The sequence below is a fragment of the Crassostrea angulata genome, chromosome 7, assembly GCF_025612915.1.
Source record: "Crassostrea angulata isolate pt1a10 chromosome 7, ASM2561291v2, whole genome shotgun sequence".
NCBI classification, from domain to species: domain Eukaryota; kingdom Metazoa; phylum Mollusca; class Bivalvia; order Ostreida; family Ostreidae; genus Magallana; species Magallana angulata.
Window position 1 is genome coordinate 39,842,650 of NC_069117.1, and position 17,932 is coordinate 39,860,581.

Genomic DNA, 17,932 nt, shown 5'->3' on the forward strand with positions numbered 1-17,932 from the left:
AACGGACATCAAAATTGTAAGTAATAGCATTTCTTGTTTTTAATTAAAAGATTAGTATAAGTTAATTTTTACTAATAAATAGATTAAGGTCAAGATCTAGTAAATGAAAGGTGCCTACAGGGTTATGAAATTCAAGATATAAATTCTTTCAATGATGCTTCATAACAATATCTTTGTTTCATAGGGTGTACCGGGGCTTAAATTTTTGGTAAACTCAATTAAAAATCACGTTTTAAACAACCATTTTCAATGAAATATGAAGGATAAAAGTAACAAATCTCGGAGTTTTGTCCATTTTTGACTTATGAAATATATCTAGAATGCCTACAGTCTCTCCAAAAACTGCATGAAACAAGCTCTTGACCTCTTCTTTAAAATGATGTCAAATTGAATATAGTTACCGGGATTACTATTGCCGTGATTAAATATAGAATGTCAAAATATTGTTTTATTTTCTACATAATTCCTTTAAAACTGCAAAATACGGGAAAAGATTCATCAAAATCAATTATGACGTCATAATGGTTCTAGCACATAAAAGACACTCTTGAAACATTTACTAGATCTTGACCTTAATAAGTACTTTCGAGGTTTGTAATATACTGTGATGTCATAATGCACATTTCCCGTACTTTTTGTCTGAACGGAGTTTATTGACAGCCTTAACTGTGCTGCGTGTTGAAGTCACCCTGTTTTCTGAGTTAATAAAACCCATAGGCAAAAAAATGATAATTATCAATTTCAAATGGGGTTTTCACAGCCTCAGTTAACCCCTTTTGTGATAAACAATAAATACGGGTGATGCAACCGCATACTGTGCGTTGAAAATTACAACGATGTTTATTTCTTTTAGTGTTTTTATCATAATTAGTTTGTAGCTTGTAATTAGTTTATAACACTGCCAAATTAATGCTGAAATAATCATAAAACAATATGTAAACAGTTATTTTCAAGGTCCTCTGCATAACGGTTGTAATTGGGTCAAAGGGTTGGACTAATACCTCCAAAATACACCAAATTACAAAGACTGATTTTATTTGTCATTAAGCTAACACAATTGCAAAACATTTCATATATAAAATGTATGAATGCATCAAAAAATAAAATTCAACAAATTGAATAATTTTTTAAAAAATTTAGATTGTTGTTTGAGTTTTTATTAACTTAATTGTTTCTTATCCAATCTAAATTATTAAAGACTTAAACTTTGTATATCATAATATTAGCATTATGCTATTGTCAAGAAATGGAAGTCTCTCTCATTTCTCAAGCTTCTTCCTATTTTTCTGATAGATAGAAGTGAATCTCCCTAAAATTTTGCTCTAAGTTGGGTCCTAAATTGAATTTATATGGAATCTGCAAGGTAAAAATAATTTTTTAAAATTAAAATGAGACATATTGAGGTTGACCTTTGTTTAATTGAAACGAATAGAAAAAATAACAAAAATCATAGCATTCTGAATCAATTCAAACCAAATCAAATGAACTTTGAAGCATCCTAGCCTTATAATTATATAATACTGAACATTTAATATATTTTTGTTCATGTTGTTTTTAAACAAAAATTATTTTTTTTATTAATTTTTTATTTAAAAATATTTGTGTCATAGTAATAAAAGCTAGATGCTCTCTACCAATCTTAATTTAGTATATTTATCTCACTAAATACAAATACCATCTGCAATGCAGTGCTAGGTACATGCAGTACTAAGAGAATCATTTTATACATTTCTAAAAAAAAAAAAAAAAAAAAAAAAAAAAAAATATCCCTACCTACCTACCCTAATTTTTTTTCAGACGTTACCGGAACCACACATATTTTTTTATTTGGCCTAAACATTGAATACATGTATTAGTTTTCAAAGTGCCAGGTAAATATATCACCTGCCAGGTAAAATACACCGGACAACACACAAGTTTATATAAACTAAAGGCAATGAATATCACCCCTTTGATATTTTAAGTTACAGGATTAACATTTAACTTATAAGAAAAACAAAGTCAAGACCACCCTCTCCCCCGTACAAAACAGGACACTAATAGTAAGTTCTTCATAATATAAGCACATGTTGGAATATGTCTTTAAGTTACCTTTCTACGCCTCTCCCAACAATATCGCCTTTGGTGAAAAAAATATCATAACTTTTTTTTTTCATTTAATAGTACGACATTACAATCGCAACTTCTCGGGCCTTTTCCACAAGCAAAAAACAAGCTATGTCGGAAAAACTTGAGAACTGGCTATTAACTAATGGAGGCCAATATGGTTTTCTTTTTAGCAGAAATACTACAATAGCATAACTCTTATTTTTTTAACCATATGCCATTTACATCAACTCTAGTTTATTTGCGAAGTTTTAAGAAAATTGACCATAAGGTTCTCCTTAGGTGCCATCTCAAAATAGAGGTACATTTACTATAATTGAACATGAAAACAAACCGAGTTGTTTTGGACATTGGTTTAACGTCACGTGATTGCGATTTCTGTCTAAAAATAGTTACAATGGGAATGACACACTGAAAAAAAGAATTTGAATATAGGATTATATAGGAAACTGTCTTTTTCCGCACTTCGAATCAGATTGAAAAAAAAACTACAATAGCTTTTTTTCTCAAATCATAATAGATGTATAAGATTAGAAATGTCATTTCCTATTTTTTATTTATAAAATACAAAATTCTAGCTACTACAGGTCTGGTTTTTAGTGGGGGCCATCTCAAAATGTTAAAATGCACCAAATTTTGCTAGATATGGCCAGAAATTAGTCCCGACTCTTACCCCATTTCATTTGTAACCAGTAACAAGGCACTGTTTTCTGGTGACAAAAGTAACATATATGACAAAACTGTTTATTTTCTCTCCGCTGGGTGGTTTAATTTCATCCAGTAACAATGTTTACAACTTTATATTCTACTGGTGACAAAAGTTAACAGAGGTGACGAGCCTTTTTCTGTGTAGCAGGGGTTCTTATTTTATTTGGTTACAATGGTTAAAGCAGTAACTGACAAAATACTAATATATTCTGCCTAAAATGAAGTGGGGGACGTGTCAAAATGAGTCATAGATAGTGAATTATTCTTAGTAATGCGCGAATGTCTTCTCCTTCTTCGTCTTCCATCAGTTGGCCGAGTATTGCAACTTCTGTACATACGACGACAAATTAAAGACTTTACATTTGCAATTAAGTTACTCGGCCATATCGAGAGAGGGGGAGGTCCGGATCCCACTGTCCCTAAAAATTCGATCGTTTAAAATTCACAAATTAAAGTTACCAAAAACATGCCTGGGACCATTTCTAGCAAGCAAAATTGTATCTCGAACACCCCCCTCCCGAAAAAATCTGGATTCATACATTAAATGCAATATTAAGGGTTGTTCTTTTTTCTACAGGGGAGGGGGGGGGGGGATTGTCAACTATCAATCACATGACGAACGAACCAGCAGAAAACCGATTATCAGTACTCACATATACATGCATATATGAAGGCTATGTTTTCTGTTAAAATTGATATAATTATGCTATAAAATATTGAATAACAAAAAATCGAAGAAAAAAAATACTGATGATACCAGAACTAGTGTTAGAAAACTAGATGTCATGATCTTGAAGAATAGAGGCGACATTTACGATATTATTGGAGGGTATAAGAGACTGAATGTGGAACTTATCAGAAAATACACTAGAAAAAACAAGATATCTGTGAGCCAATGCTCACTAGTTATGCCCCCGCTCTAATGTGAATATGCAAAACAAAATAAGCAAAGTCGACATTTAACAGGAAGTTGGCATCCGATTAGTACAAAAATTAATCCTACGATATTGCACGCCTAAACAAATAGTGTGTTAAAATTTCAAGCATCTGCTATAAATAGTTGCCGAGAAATCTTTGACGAAAATTTGTATGAAAATTTAGACTGAAAATAAACAGTCATCATTTAAAAGGACGTTTAAGTCCGATTTGTACATAAATATATCCCACAATAGGGCATGCCTAAATAATTAATGTGTTAAAATTTCAAGCTTCTGCATATAGTTGCTGAGAAATAATGCGACGAAATTTTTGTTACGGACAGACAAACACACAAGGGTAAAAGAGTATACCCCCTTCTCCTTTAGAGCGCGGGTATAATGAAATGTTATAGGTAGTCTTGATGTTACTTTTGATGTCATGCTCTTTTTTGAAGCATGCTTACTTTAAAATTAGGTAACTGATGAATACAACTATTGAGTTAAATTCAATGTCAGCAAAGCCAAGCTGGATATCGGCCAAGATTTTTGTTGACATGGAATGCACCGTTACAGTGCATATAATAACTGTTTCAAACAAAAAATACAAATCCATAAAATTTTTCGATCATGGTTTATTGTATGATGTTGGGGCAAATATAACGTAATCAGCTGAATAAAGAAATAACAAACGTTCTCTTTCATAAAATTTAGAACTAATACAAAAATAAACCATTGCAACAATCAAATGCTTACCAAGATAATTCTAAAAATTCTTAAACAAAATGACCTATGTGTTTCAGACGTTTTAAAAAAAAGTCTTTTACATGAACAGTCATTTTCTCATCATCTGGGAGAATTTTTAAAGTCATTACTGAAATCTGAAAATTCAGAAGATGTGTTTCACAAGAACTCAAGTACAGAATAAATGAATCTGAGTCAATATAACAGCTCAATAATATGTGTTAATTAATGATTTGCCTTCGTAAACCTATTAATGGAAGAAGAAAATTACAGATGTATATTAAATTTACATGTGTATAGTAATAATATTGCTTGAAAATGACTCAGTGGCAGAAGTTTCAACATCAACAAAGGCTTAAATGTTCTTCACACAGTTGGCAGGAAAAGCTTCATCTATACAGCAGTGGTTGTCATAATAAGGGGAAAATAGCAACAACACAGGATTGTAGCAATCCAACAGGAAGTGGAACAAATGCCAAATAATATAACATTGACTAGATATCAACCTGAACTTTTAACAATTTTCAAATATCACATGCCGTTAAAAAAAAACAAAGGTTTAATATCTTTCTTATTTCCACATTTTCATGAGAGCCTATGTTCATGCAATCTTTAACACATCTTCATACATATATACCAGGTACAACCTTATCTCTTCTGATTCTATCCTTCTTTCCCAGATTTCAAACCAAAAAAACCCCAAAAGCAGATGTAGGTTTTGAGTTTATATTACATGTATCAGCATCTTTTTTACACATTTAAAATTATCCAAATATCACATGTAATGGAAATGGTATTCTTAACCCTAAGTAACTTGTAAGTTTGTATATAGTGTATATATAAATATATCGTTTTGCTAATTAAAAAATTATATTTTAGATTTATATTTTCACTAATGCTCCATCTAATTACATTATACTCTACATGATTTATATTCTTAACAGATTACTTTTTATTATATGAGTATTTAAAAAAATGTCGAACAACAGGGTCTTCACAACCAATGTATCTTGATTTGAAATCTTTTGCAAATCATATTGCTATACGATACTTTTTTTCAATATAAAGAAATCAAGCCACATACATGTACGTTTTACATTATTATGAAATATGCATAGAATTTTCTTATTTTAGTGTGTATGTGTATACTTGTATATATTACTGTATATAAAAATACTTTGTGTACATACAAGAACATATAAAAACAAAGCACAAGATTACATCTTGCAAAGTACATGTAAAACTTCATAAAACTCTTGAAAGGTCATTCACATAAAACATTTACAGAATGAATACTGCAAAATAAAACATATTGACCATTCACACTAAAAAAAAACATTCACTTTCGAATTTCTTCCTAGACAACATCTTTGGTTTCATCCAAAGCTAAAAAGTATCATACACCCTCTGAATATTGTAAACCAATCATTAAGCATTTTATATTCTGAAAAATGACCAGAAGCGTTTAAATATCATTATACACTCTTATTGCCTTTTAACATAAATAATGGTACATGTTTTATGATTATCCAAATAAGCACTGGTGTGTTACAGACTGAAGTCATTACATTTCCTTTGTTGAAAAAAGAAAGAATATTTAACTGTTCTTAAGTTACTTAATTATACAGTTGTAAATAGATGAATTAGATTCATTTGATATGTGCTCTGCATGGAAAGAAGAAATTCTTTGTTACCACATAATGTCTGACAATAGATATAGCTACCAAAACATGCTATCAACTTGACCCAAGGTCAGACTTCTGACTGAGCTAAAACTGCTTGCTCCTGGCTGTAGGCAGCGAGTTCTTTCACAAATTCCTCTAATATCACAGCACAAAACACAGCGTTCCTGATTTTGGGGGAGTCCATGGGGTTTTCAGATATATCGTGGGGCCTGTTCTGGTAGTTGATGTACCGGAATCCCCTCGCCCCCTGAAGGATCTGGACCTGGGGGCCTTTCTTGGCTCTAGGAAGGTCGGCCCTCTTGACTGGAGATCGTCGGAACAACAGGTCTGTTAAACTAGTTTTCTTTTTGTCTGTAAAATAAACAATTCATAAATGACATACAATTGCTGGTTTCCTATGATCACCTTTTTACATTTCATAATGAGGCTAATTATCAAGAAAATACACATTTATGTTACAGTTGTGTCAGGAATACGGTATATGATGTACAAGCATGTATAAATAACCTATCATTTTTATTAATAGTTTTCAATGAAAGTTTTGCAACTTCTAAATGATATGGGTTTGAAACTAAAATTTGATTTAAGATTCTTCACTATCAGCAATAATAGAAAATTGGTCTCCTCTTCACATACCTTTGTTATTGTTTTCTGGCACTGGAGGCGGTTTGACGGGACTGACCGTGTTGATTCTGTAGGGACTTATCGTCACACAGCCCAGCCTCCATTCTTCCTCCCGAGCGATCAGGGTCCTCTTGGCCCTCAGAAGCAGTTTATCAAAGCTCGGCACAGTGTACGCAAAATGGTCCACTTTCTGTTTCAATGATGTTAACACCTAAAGAAATTTTTAAAGGTTAATACATACAAAACTTTTTCTTTAAACTTCTGCATGCATGAAAATTAAGTATGGTATTAATATCTAGAATAACAAACAAAAAGATGTATAAGTATATGGAGGTTGACATACATTATTTATCCAATCATCACACAGAATGATATGTACATGTCTTCCTAAATTGATGCAAAAAGATTTAGTTTTGGACTATATTTCATGCAAAACATGATTTTTTCACTTTTGAAACTTAAAATTTACAGGAAATTGCATATCATATAATAAAGTACATATAAACATGCTGGGTATATATTTTACAAGATGAAGACAAATGTAAAGTAACAGTTTCTTCTGCCTGTCTGGCACGGGGGCCAAACCTGTTTCGACTTGCTTGGCCCCTGTGCTGTGAGAGTACACATGCAACGCAGTAGCATAAATAGATGAATCAACATTCACATACGACCCATTTTGTACCTGTAGAAGGGATTTGACTGTGGGTTGGAATACAAGATTATGACTAAGCAAGAAAGACCTAAGGAGAGGTTGTGGATAAGAAGCCAGGCGAGCTATAACACCTGTCAGCAGGAGATTGACAGGTAAGCTGTTCTGCATCATTCCATCCAACTTGGAAAAGAGGGCCATCAGAAAGGGGCCTGAAAAATAGGTCATCAGCTATATTTGTTTACACAATACAAGTATTTCATTCATTCCAAGTGTTTTTCAGTCAATATTATTCGGGAATATTACTGAGGCATTATGCTATTTTCATTCAATTAGATGTATCAGATTTACCTGGGTCTGTAGGCGCCACCATTTAAATACATTTAAAAGATTTACTAGTAGTTTAGAACCATGAGTAATTTTTTTTAAAATTCAATTTCTTTATCATTTCCCCCCCTTAAAGAATATAACAATTGAGTACAATGTCAGAAAGAAAATACTGGTTAAAAAAATTCAAGAGTCAAGACTTAAAACCAAAATTTGTTTCATAATGCTGATAACAGTTTTTCTTTACCACTTCTGACTGTAGTCAGACCTTAAAAATATACAATTGCAAATCTCAAATCATAGGCACCTGACATTTTTTTTTATTCTTCTTGTTTTGAAAAATACATGCCTTATTTCATTTACCAGTATTATACACTGTATTATAAGGTAGAGGGTATTTTTTTTTTAATTTTGGAAAAAAACTATATAAGTTAACATAAAGTGTTGTGTCTCAGATAATGCACCATGTATTGTACCCGGACTACAAATTCAGGATAGTTAACTTGAAACACAGCACTTACTATGGTAAAACTGAAATAAAGGATAATTTCAATGAATAACATTTGATAACTAAAATATCAAATGTCAGAATTACCTATGTTAGGTGCTAACTTTCCAGTATTTGACACAGCAGCAGGCACAGAAGTGGTATTTTGCATAGACGCGTCAGTCAAGTTGAAACTGACAGACCTAACAGTTGATTCATCACGCGAAGGCTTACGATGAACAACCGTGTCAACAGAGTTCAAGGACACTCTCTGAGGCAAAGTCGACAGTGCAGTCTGCACATTAACATCACTGGCAAAGTTTGACATGGATATTTCTACAAAGCTGCTGGTGGTGTCTTGTGAAGGACTCCCCTTGGAGGGATCGGACTCCACCCCATCCCTGGTGCTGTTGATGACTTCAAACGTAGTTCCATCGCCAACGGCTTTCGTAGAGTCTTCAGCTATTGACTGAGGAGACAACTCTAAATTCACACTGGTATTATTTGAGGACTTCACACTGCTGCTGTCTGTTCTGGAACACAAACTACTCAAAATGGAGTCTAAAGAATTCACACTCTCTTCAAATGTCTTCTCCAGTTCTGGTGGAGTAGGCACCTCGTCCAAATAATGAATAAAATCTTCTATCTTTTCTGGCGAAGACATAAAGCTGTTTGAATCATAACTAGTCAAGAGGTATGTTAAATCAGGGACAGAGGACTGACAAGAATTATCCGAGAGGAAGACCTCGTCAACTTCTGAGGACCTCTGGAGAGGACCTCCATTTGAACCGTTCACGTCTTCTAACATCCTAGAATTAGCACCACTATTACACAACCCTGTTTCTGTCACTGAACTTATCTGCATTGATTCCGACTCACTGCCATTGTCCACAAGGGCATCCATTGATGGACTCTGACCGTCGTAGGGATAGACCCACCTCTGGCATGCTTTGGCACAACTCTCCAGCTGGCTTTTGGCTTCAGCCAGGTAATCGTAGTAGTTAGTTTCATAATGTTCCAGCTTGCTTCCGAATGTCCCTGGGGGAAACGCTGTATTCTGCTGCTCAGTGGCCACAGTAGCTGACCTAAAAGTAAAGTTATGAAATATTAATTCAAATTAATTAATAATATGGTACACTACAGCATGTACAGAGTATAAATAAAAGAAGCTTCTCATCAGCAATTAATTTCATATTGCTTAAAACACTACAGGTACCACCAACATGAATTTCATGTAAATATCATTCAAATGAGTGATTTAAGGCTTCGTTTTGTCAACAGTGCATCAAATTATTAAAGAATTATAGAATTTAAGTATCAAGACATTTTTTGTTAAATCTTGTCATTACATGTATTTCACCTGCTTTTTAGTAATTTCCCCCTTATTCTTCTGAAGTTAATTTTGACTTATAAAGAATTGAGGGAATTAGTTTTCTTAATTAAAATAAAACCTATAAATCTCAGTTGAACAAAACATTCAAAAACTTTCAACAGAAACAAAATGAACAATGAGCATGCTTTCAAAATCTAAAATCAAATCATTATGTAAAAAAATATGTAAAATATTTAACATAACCAAATAAAATGATCTAACATTTAGACTGCACCATAAATATATATAATTATGTCCATTGTATGGTGATAAGCTATGTACACAAACAAAATGCATGACGAAATAATACATATCACACAGTGCATTAGTCGGGGAACATGGGTCACTGGGTTTAATGAAAGAAGTGACGGGGGAGTTAGTGTGTTAGTAACAAACTGATTTACCTCCGCTTCTGATAGTCTCTCTCCTTTTTTCTTGCTCTGAGAAAACTACTCAGGCCATGTTTGATGCGGTGGTTTTGTGATGTGTTAGCGTCACTAGGGTTACATCTATATACAAAACATACACACATGCCACTTCCCACTGACTAATATCTGCACTCTAGTTCAAGAATGTTTGATATTCTTACAGGTATCTGTTCTGAGGTTTACCTGGTATGTAACTGTGTAATGTATTCAATGGGCCCTATATCCATTTGATCTATTCAGCACCACAAACCACTTTCCCTCCCTCCCTTCTAAGAATTCCTTTGCTAATTAAAGTATTTATCTACGAGGATATTTTATAATCTGATGTCTTAAAACTGGAAAAAAAGGAATGATCAAAAGACTTCAGTTATGAAATATATTCAGCCAAATTTGTTTTTCTTCTTATATCTTAGGAATATCATATGTACTGTAGCTTTTATTTAGAAATACCTGTACATTAATTACCAATTACCTAGGTGTTAAAAATGTTCTTTGTCAATGCAAATTCAAACCCTTATCATGCAGATAAAAGTCTTAAACATTTTTTCTACATGTATTTATGTATATACAGTTAACATTTAACAAAGACATTACTTATGTCAGCTTAACCAAATAAAGAAAGCATTTACATGAAGTAGCATAATTTTACAAAACAAATTCAAAAGACGTGAAAATTTAAAATACAAAAATATGTTAAGAAATATTAATATATATATGTATAATTCCAAAAAATCAGCCAGATGCAATAGATAAATCTGGATATAAATTGCAAAAGAAGACTCCAATTTAAAATTGTATGAATTAAATTATGAAAATGAATATGCACACACGCAATAAAAAAACCCAAAACCAGTACAAAGAATATATAATCTTACCATGTGTAATACATGTATATAGATAAATCGTACGTGGTAGGAAAATGTTCTCTGTTCTTACTTTTCTTGTATTGGAGTACTTTTCTTTTCAATTAGTTCCGGTCGGCAGCAGTTTGGACGGAGTGAGAGGAAGCGTTCGGCACTTTTACAGTGAAGGTCAAGGTCACTGACATTACGTCGCTGGCTGACCATCACATGTGTACAGGGAATCAGGTATCTGCCAATTAAACACTACATTACAATTTTGCAATCAAACGCATTACATTCTACCAATCAAACAAAAACATTACATAAATGTACTAAAAACTCTATTGCTAGACAACGCAAGTACATTTGGACATACATGTATTCGTTCATAAATCAAATAAGAAAATGAATTCTACAATTTAATCAAAGAAAAGAAAAACATACTGGAAATTCTACTTACTGACTTATGCTAAAAATAAAGAGCCCATGCAATCTTAAAATTACCTGAAGACAAGTTGAAACATGACATCTTCACAATTTAGATTTACTAGGGTTTTAAAAAGTGACAGCGACACAACACAAAGGGGCTGAAAAAAAGAAAAATTCATATTGATATGTAGAAACTGAATAATTTCTACTCTGATAAATTCATGCATGTTAATCTAGACTAGTTATAAAATACTTAATTAAACTATTCATAATAGACAGAGAAAGCAAGAAATCATAACATTCTAATGTATATTCATAATTGTATAGATGATAAAATTAATGAATAATCCCTTCAAAATTTTATTATACTTTATCTTATGTTTTGCAATAAATGATCGTGTAAAAAATACAGTAGACTCTTAATATAATACAAGTACATAATTCTGCAATCCCGATGTTTTGGATCAAAACGAGAGAAAATAAAATTCGCCAAATTTTCACAACTATTTCATGTAGTTCATATACGTCATAAAATTTTTTGGGAGACAGTTGCTTTCCATAATTTCATGCAGATTATTATTATTAATTAACTACTCATGTTTAATTAGGAATCTACAATTCTGTTTGTGTGATAGGCATGCTGCCTGCTCAGTAATTTGCTGCAGTACCTCATGTTATTACGTTTTATACATTTGTAATTAGGCTTTTTCATCAATTATCAAATGTTAAAGAATTAACATAATTTATATGAAAACAAACAGTCTATGTACATTTTAAAACAAAGTAAATGATCAAATATCTCATAATAGTACCAATACCACACATTTTGTACTATAGAGATATATTTCTTCTTCTGATGATCAGAAACACTTGACTTCAGTACTTGGAAAAATATTTTCAATTTCGTATGCAAATCAATTTAATGAATATTCATAATTTTCACCTTTGAGCTGCTGTTTATGCGTGTAATGAGAGAATCTAGAATGACAATTTCATCATTCTGTTCGACTAAGATGAACTTCAGAAAGGTGCGTAGCAGGTTCGGCTCTGTGGTTTTCCTCAGAAACAGTTCCAGGTAGGCAGTGGCTGCTATGACTTCTTCTCTTGAATTCTACAAACAAGAGATCATACACATAAAAATTATTGTACTGAAAAGTCTGAGGTCAAGATAGATTGGTAAAGAAAAAATAATTTACTACACTGGCATAAATTGATAAAAAAAAAGAAAAGAAGTGATTCTATGAATATATCTGATACGATTGGAAAAAAAATGTAATCTAATAGTACATGTATAAAATATTAAAATGAATATGGTGACTGAAGATTTGCAGATCTTGACACATACTGGTACTTATAAAACTGGAAATAATTTTGATCAAGTTCAGGGTTGGAAAATCCATAATTTTATTAACATTCTTGTGTTCTGGCCAGATTTTAGAAAATTAATGAAGACAAATAAGCTAAAACATTATTACTACAATATTGATACAGATAAACAGACCTAAACCAAATACCATTGGTAAAATGGTTATGAAATTATGGCAATATTCCAGTGTTGGTTATCATTACAAAACTGAAAAGGGTTTTCAGGGAAGTTTTGGGGGATTCAGGCACTGCTTGTGTATTACATACGGTAATTGTTGCTGTGAGTCTAATAACACAGTACAGTAATGAAAGAGGATGCAGCATTCGAATAAATCTATTTTTGTAACAGGTTGCTGTGTCATAAGGAAAAAGGAAGGATATACAATCCTCATTCAAAGGTTATACTACCGGTACACTATTTTGTTCTGCCGATTTTAGTTTAGTCTAGATTTGACTGTTATTTTCAAATAAAAATACCTGGTAATGGTATGGAACAAAACATGACATTAACTCAATGAAAGTAAAGTGAATTTAAAAGAAAAAAAAGACACAAACAGATTTACAGAAACAAAAATACAATAACATAGCCAATTTAGTGAAAAGTCCAAACAAGGTTCATTTGATTAAATCAAAGTGCATTTGGAGGGTCCAACTCTAATACAATCAAATCATGGCCGGTAAAATTAACATACGGTAATTTACACCAAAACAAAATAAAATACATGTACCATAAATTTTCTAAATAATCTAAAATGCAAAATAACGAAACAAGCATGCTGCATTGCACAAAAGGAACAAAATAAGCTTAGGCACAGCAATGGTGGCCAAGACGTAGCGGCAGACAATAATTAAAAGCTTACTGACCGAAAACATGGGTGAATCAAGAAGTGGCAGGGGAAGCCCCGAAACGTCCTAAAGGAAGAGTCACAATGTGTTAGTATCCAATACGTCAACAATGTTAAAGCCCCAATTACCAAATTACAAATAGTGCTATATGTGAAACCTGTATGATGTAAAAAAAAATATATATATATATGTATATATGATACAATATATAGATATATAAAATGATATATGTGATTTATAATGGGATTTCCTTATTAATCAGAAAATTACCTTCATCTCAATTTAATTAAAGGACTGAATGTTTTGAAATCTAAAGTTATTATACAATTGAGATAATGAAACAATAATAGATATACATGTACCTATCTTAAACTATAGCTTTTATGCAAGTATCAATTAATTTGCTATATGTAAATATGCATTACTGATAGTAAGGAATTCATTAATATACTGTAGATTGAAGGTTAATAAATATAAAAGCAATTAATTTCACTATGTGTATTGGTAAATGCAATTGACTACTGTAAGCAGTTTAGAGGGAAACAGGAGAGTGTTTATGTATGATACTAGTACTGACTTACGGTATACATTTGGATTTTTTTATTTCACATTCATATAAATGTCTGTCATTTTACATACATGTACATGTACAGATTTTCCACAGCTGAATTTCAAAGCAGACAGTGATGGGAATGGTGCATTAAAAATGAACATGGAAAAAAAACATAGTAAATGCTTACTTCTGACTCATCATTCATCTTTAAAAACACAAAAAGAAAATTCAATATTTCCCTGAACATGGCAAAACTAATAAAAAAGGAACCAAAAAAGGGATGCAACTCCTTTTGTGTCCTGCACCATAAAATCTTTACACCTTTGCAAAAATTCAACTAATAAATGAAAAAGCTACTACTCTTGTGGACTGCAGGCATGCCAAAGTAAAATGCTCCCCCAGACATAAAATAAATTGAATGTAATCTTACAGGATGGTGGACCCATTGAGATCGGCATGCCATTTTACGCACAATACAAAATGGAAACTTTGGAAGAAAAAAATACACAATGTTGATTGCTCTTTTAAAATATGCATTCAAAGCATCTCCCTTCCCCAAACCAGTTGCCAAGATAAGACAAACTAGCGTTTCAAAATACGAATATAAAATTATTGTTGTTGCCATATTTAAATTTTAGAAGAATTTACATTTAGCTGAAGAACATTCCGTTTGTTCCATTGAAATCCACCCCCCCCCCCCCCCCCCAACCCCCACAATACTGGTGCCAGTTAATGCACAATGGTTACAATACTTCATGTACAGTGGAACATGACTTATTATAGTGATATATCTACTGTGAAAATATATATTCTGTACAGAGTGGATTAATGAATAGTGGCTTTCTCTACATAATACAAAAGTATTCATAAATGGCATGCCCTTTATAAATAAATTAGAGTGACTTGTGCTCTCAGAGATCTCCTGAAACCACATTTTTTCACGAAATTAATTCATTCATCATCAAATTATCACATGCTAAAGAATAATCAAATCCTTGGGTGGCCAAATTTTGGGAAATTTCAATTTTTCACAGGTTCATTGGGATGAAATTTCATGGATTAACTTGAATGATGAATACATGAATACATTCAATGTTTCATAAAATAATTTGTTGATAATATGAATATTCGGATGAGGTCATGAAGATGGTCCAAAAAAGTCTACAAAAGTTGAGCTACCATAAATTCTAATTATTCCACAGTACTTAATAAATGACAGTTTTGGAGATGGATTTTTAAGCAAGTATACAGCAATGTACTGTCACAATGTTCAAAGAGCAAAATCACAAAATTTATTTACATGGCCTAGATACAGTATTAAACCAAAGACCACATATGACACAAATACTATAGAGTGTGTTAGAAATCTACGACCACAGTGGGCCTATGAGATACCTGATGCAATGCTGGCCCCAACACTGGTACTAGGAATCCATCGTAGATAAATTTTATCAGCTGACTTCGGATTGCTGGATGACTGACCTATAAAGAAATATGGTAAAGCATAAACCATGTGTTTTTGCTTGGTCTATACACTTTAAAAGCTAGACTATCACATCAAACTAATTCTGAAAATCAAAACAATAAAAAAATTTTCAATTTGTTATAAGGGAGCAATGAAATAACAAACCATTATTATCTTAGTTAACTCTTATGTCTGCCCATTTCAAATCCTAGATTTAACACTAGATATTTTCATGAGTAAGCACATCGCAATCATAAATAGAAAACCACATGTCTTTTTTAATTTATTACATGTATCTGATAAATTAACTGTAAACACTACAATAACAAACCTGGGTCACAGCATTACAGAATTCTAATGAATTAAGAAACATCTGCAACTCAGGCACAAGACTGATGTCTTCTTGAGAAAACTGATGCCATTCATCCGTGTAGACTGGGATTTTTCTTGGAAGCGAGGAATATAACCCACTTAATCCTGTTGCAAGAACCTGGCAAATACAGTATGAATACATTTTAAATAATAAATCTGTATACAATGTCCAGTTCATTTGGATGCTAATTAAAACAACTTTGTACTATTTAACTTATAGAGAATTAATTATTTTGATTATAGAGAGTGATAATTTCAATCATCATTATACATGTACTAGGAAAAGTATGCTCTTACTGGACAAAAGTCTGAGTTCTCTGCTATATATAGACCAATATGGGGGTTCCTTGCTGATATGGTCATTATCAACAATAGAGCATCTCTAGCTTGCTGTCCAACTTTGCCTTCTCGATGTATGTATGGAATTAAAAGTGAAAAAATAAGGAACTTGGTCGGTCCATGATTTGTGCTGGCATTAAAGAAACTCTCAAGAATAACTGTTTCCTGTGAAATACAGACACATAGCTGATGGAGAACTAGTACCAAACGACTTTCAACATCACTTGTTTTGCTTCCTTCGGCACAAAGGTAAAGGAGTCTTAAGAGTGGCTGTATGATGGCCTTGTGAATCAAAAGAATCTGCTGGGACTGACTGATGAGCTGCTCAAAAATCCTTAATTGCTCGCATTTCAATTTGTCACCGTTACTCGAGTTGTAATGACACCAGTTACAAAATTGGTCAAAGATATCTTCCTCTAAAAGATAATGTAGTATAGGACCAGGCATGCCTTGACCATTTTCATCTAATCCTACTTCCCCAACCAGTAAATTTATCATTTGTTCCACATTCTGCATAACTGCTTCCTGCTCATCTGGGTTGCAGCCTTGACTGCTGGTAGACCCATTCCCTTTCTTGATAATCGATAAGGCTTGCTTCCAGTGGTTCTGAAACACTTCAAGGCATGTTTGAGGGTCTGTATCTGCACGTGATCGGATATCTGCTGAGTCGTCACTCGACTGACCCGAGGACTTTGACTCATTCCGTCCACGCTTAAACCATGACATGTTTCCCGGAGTCTGGAGATCTCTTCACATCTTTTCAAAACTCTGCAAAGTAGAAAATTTATAATGCTTATAGTGTTAACAATACACTTATATTTAGTAAAACTGCCCAATTAACAAATTTAAATAATATGCATACTGGCGTGCGACCAGTTCTCGCCGAGTACCATTGCTCGCAAGTACATTGTGACGTCATTTTATCAACACATAAAATTATAGACGAAAAATGATGTCACAATGTACTGGCAAGAACTGGTGGCACGCCAGTAGTATACAAACATTTCAAAAATTTGTAATGTCATTCTTTGATCGATGCACTCACATGCCAAAAATGGTGACGTTTCGTGTTTGTTAAAAGGGAACTGATAAACCTATACAAAAATAATTAGTCTATTCGTTTCCATATGGGTATTAAACCACATGTATCTGCATCTGTTTTCTTGAGTAAATTGTAGTTGAAATTTGCAGATACAAGCTCATAAACCCACAAATAACCAGTAAAACTATTCAATATAGATAATTCTGTAATGCACAATGCAAATGTTATATGTAACTTATATTCTTATATCGGTCAGGCACGGATTACCTTTTACCTGCTAAATAGCATTCCAATCTTTACCATGATTTGACCATACCATCTTGACCATATGAGTAATGGCCTGTCAAATCGTCAAGATCGTTTATTCAAAAGTCACACAGCTAAGCAACACATGTAATTGAATATTTACTAAATATTTTATACAATTATTCTAAAAAATTTTGCACTCACCATAAAATAACACTCTGTTTACATGTTTGGGGTGTTGTAGCTTGTGTGGCCATTTTCGTCGTCCATCTTAATTCAAAGGTCAAGGCTAAATTTCCTATAAATAAAAAAAATAATTTGAGGAACTGACAGAGGTATTTTGAACAATTCAGCTGAAAAGTTGGTCACAATGCTACGATATACTTTAA

The 17,932-nt window shown here is 32.6% G+C and overlaps 1 protein-coding gene across 6 annotated transcripts; it reads right to left on the bottom strand.

Annotated features, from left to right (window-relative positions):
* Positions 1–4,351: 4,351 nt before the first annotated feature.
* On the bottom strand, positions 4,352–17,862 carry LOC128193182 (FHF complex subunit HOOK interacting protein 1B-like). 6 transcript variants are annotated; one of them, XM_052866503.1, is made up of 14 exons: positions 17,748–17,862; positions 16,214–17,023; positions 15,876–16,034; positions 15,475–15,561; positions 14,267–14,284; positions 13,545–13,592; positions 12,259–12,426; positions 11,391–11,473; positions 10,981–11,136; positions 10,021–10,125; positions 8,353–9,329; positions 7,464–7,642; positions 6,794–6,992; positions 4,352–6,508 (listed from the first exon to the last, which is right to left on the bottom strand). In XM_052866503.1, the coding sequence occupies exons 2-14, from the start codon at positions 16,979–16,981 to the stop codon at positions 6,225–6,227; spliced, it is 3,231 nt and encodes a 1,076-aa protein (XP_052722463.1). In that variant the 5' UTR covers positions 16,982–17,023; positions 17,748–17,862; the 3' UTR covers positions 4,352–6,224. The 6 variants fall into 6 exon arrangements, with proteins under 6 accessions (XP_052722463.1, XP_052722464.1, XP_052722465.1 ...); XM_052866504.1 differs by lacking the exon at positions 14,267–14,284; XM_052866505.1 differs by lacking the exon at positions 13,545–13,592.
* Positions 17,863–17,932: the final 70 nt, after the last annotated feature.

Bases quoted from the DNA above. Each gene is read 5' to 3' on its own strand.
- LOC128193182 (XM_052866503.1), bottom strand. From the start codon at position 16,981: ATGTCATGGTTTAAGCGTGGACGGAATGAGTCAAAGTCCTCGGGTCAG. The intron at 11,137-11,390 runs GTAATTTTAAGA...TTTAATTGGCAG, and splicing joins ATGTTTCAACTTGTCTTCAG to ATACCTGATTCCCTGTACAC. The intron at 7,643-8,352 runs GTAATTCTGACA...CCTATTTTTCAG, and splicing joins AAAGTTAGCACCTAACATAG to GCCCCTTTCTGATGGCCCTC.